Source organism: Lactuca sativa, chromosome 2, assembly GCF_002870075.4.
Source record: "Lactuca sativa cultivar Salinas chromosome 2, Lsat_Salinas_v11, whole genome shotgun sequence".
NCBI classification, from domain to species: Eukaryota; Viridiplantae; Streptophyta; class Magnoliopsida; order Asterales; family Asteraceae; genus Lactuca; species Lactuca sativa.
In genome coordinates, this window is record NC_056624.2 from 25,600,791 (window position 1) to 25,602,216 (window position 1,426).

The following is a 1,426-nucleotide window of genomic DNA, read 5'->3' on the forward strand; positions in this document are numbered from 1 at the left end:
AACATGCCTAGAATTTCCCTCATCTGTTGATATATATATATATATATATATATATATATATATATATATATATATATATATATATATATATATATATATATATCTTGCTGAAAATCAACATGCCTAGAATTCAAAAGAGGCATTTTTGGCCTTAGGGCATTCTGCCATTTATATATAATAAGACTTTGCATATGATCTTAAACTTAATGTAGGTATATCTTTTTTCATGATTTTTTCAAGAATGAGTGTTTCGTAGTTGTTGAACATGATCAGTTATTTCTTGTGGGCAAGATTGTGCCTGTAGAAGCTTAAAACGAGTAAACGGTGCAACAAATTGCAATATGTATGTAGTCTTCATCTATTATATTCCAAAATAAAATAATAGGTTAGGTTGATAAAAAAAGACTAAAATACCCCTTGGTAGAAAATACAAAAATGAAAAATCTTACTCTCTTTAACTGTGCCATAAAGCCAACATAAAACATCATCAGCAATTGTTAAGCATACCCCTCCCTGTTCATCAATTAGATTCAAGACACCTAATCACGTTTAATGTTTTAGGACTTAGGAGGAGGGGTAAATAGGTAATTTAAGATCACCTGCCAATAATTTTTCATTTTTACCCTATGAGTTATATCTTTGGTTCTTAATCTCTTTGTACCTACAAGCCTACCAGAATCATCACTGCAAGAAAGAAAGGACTTATTTAAATCTTGTTTGCTAAAAATATAATATATTCTTTTACATTAATTAGCAGGACATACATACATATATACAATGATGATATAAGGGACACCAGCAAGAAAAGATTGGATCTATAATTTTATAAATAAATAAATATTCCCAAACATAGATATTATAAATACCCTTGAAACTGTTAAAATATACCCTTAAATTTTTATAGTGCATATACATATTTATAATGTATTAGAGCTAGAAATAAAATAATATACCCAAAACTTGAGTAACTTTTCCCTCTCAAATCTTTATTCAGTGTGGTAATCCAACTGCAAATATACACCAAAAAAGTCTTATATCATTTTTATCATTTTCGACAATTGGGAGATGATTAACTTTTTTTTTAAATAACTAACCTCACGACTTGTTTTCGTTTCCACATAAAACTCCTTCCTTCATTAGTGGAATCACAACAGTCCATTTTAGCACCCATTAAAATCCAGAGTGCACCTAATTTGGTTTTAATCACAGAACAATATTCCTTCATCAGCTTCTGAAGGAACCCCAACCCTATAAACCCCAAATTTCAACTCTTCATCATGATTGATAACCAAATGGCACTCATGTAATTTATACTTTTTGATTTTATGATAAGGTGTTGGATCATTCGTTTGTTTATCATAGCATTTTACATTTATTATTTCCTATTACAACATTTGACACATTCACCCAACTACAGCAATGTCAT

The 1,426-nt window shown here is 29.2% G+C and overlaps 1 protein-coding gene across 1 annotated transcript; it reads right to left on the bottom strand.

Annotated features, from left to right (window-relative positions):
* Positions 1 to 235: 235 nt before the first annotated feature.
* Positions 236 to 1,225, bottom strand: LOC111888734 (NAD-capped RNA hydrolase DXO1-like). The gene is made up of 5 exons (XM_023884850.1): positions 1,095 to 1,225; positions 954 to 1,007; positions 600 to 684; positions 415 to 513; positions 236 to 358 (listed from the first exon to the last, which is right to left on the bottom strand). The coding sequence occupies exons 1-5, from the start codon at positions 1,223 to 1,225 to the stop codon at positions 236 to 238; spliced, it is 492 nt and encodes a 163-aa protein (XP_023740618.1).
* Positions 1,226 to 1,426: the final 201 nt, after the last annotated feature.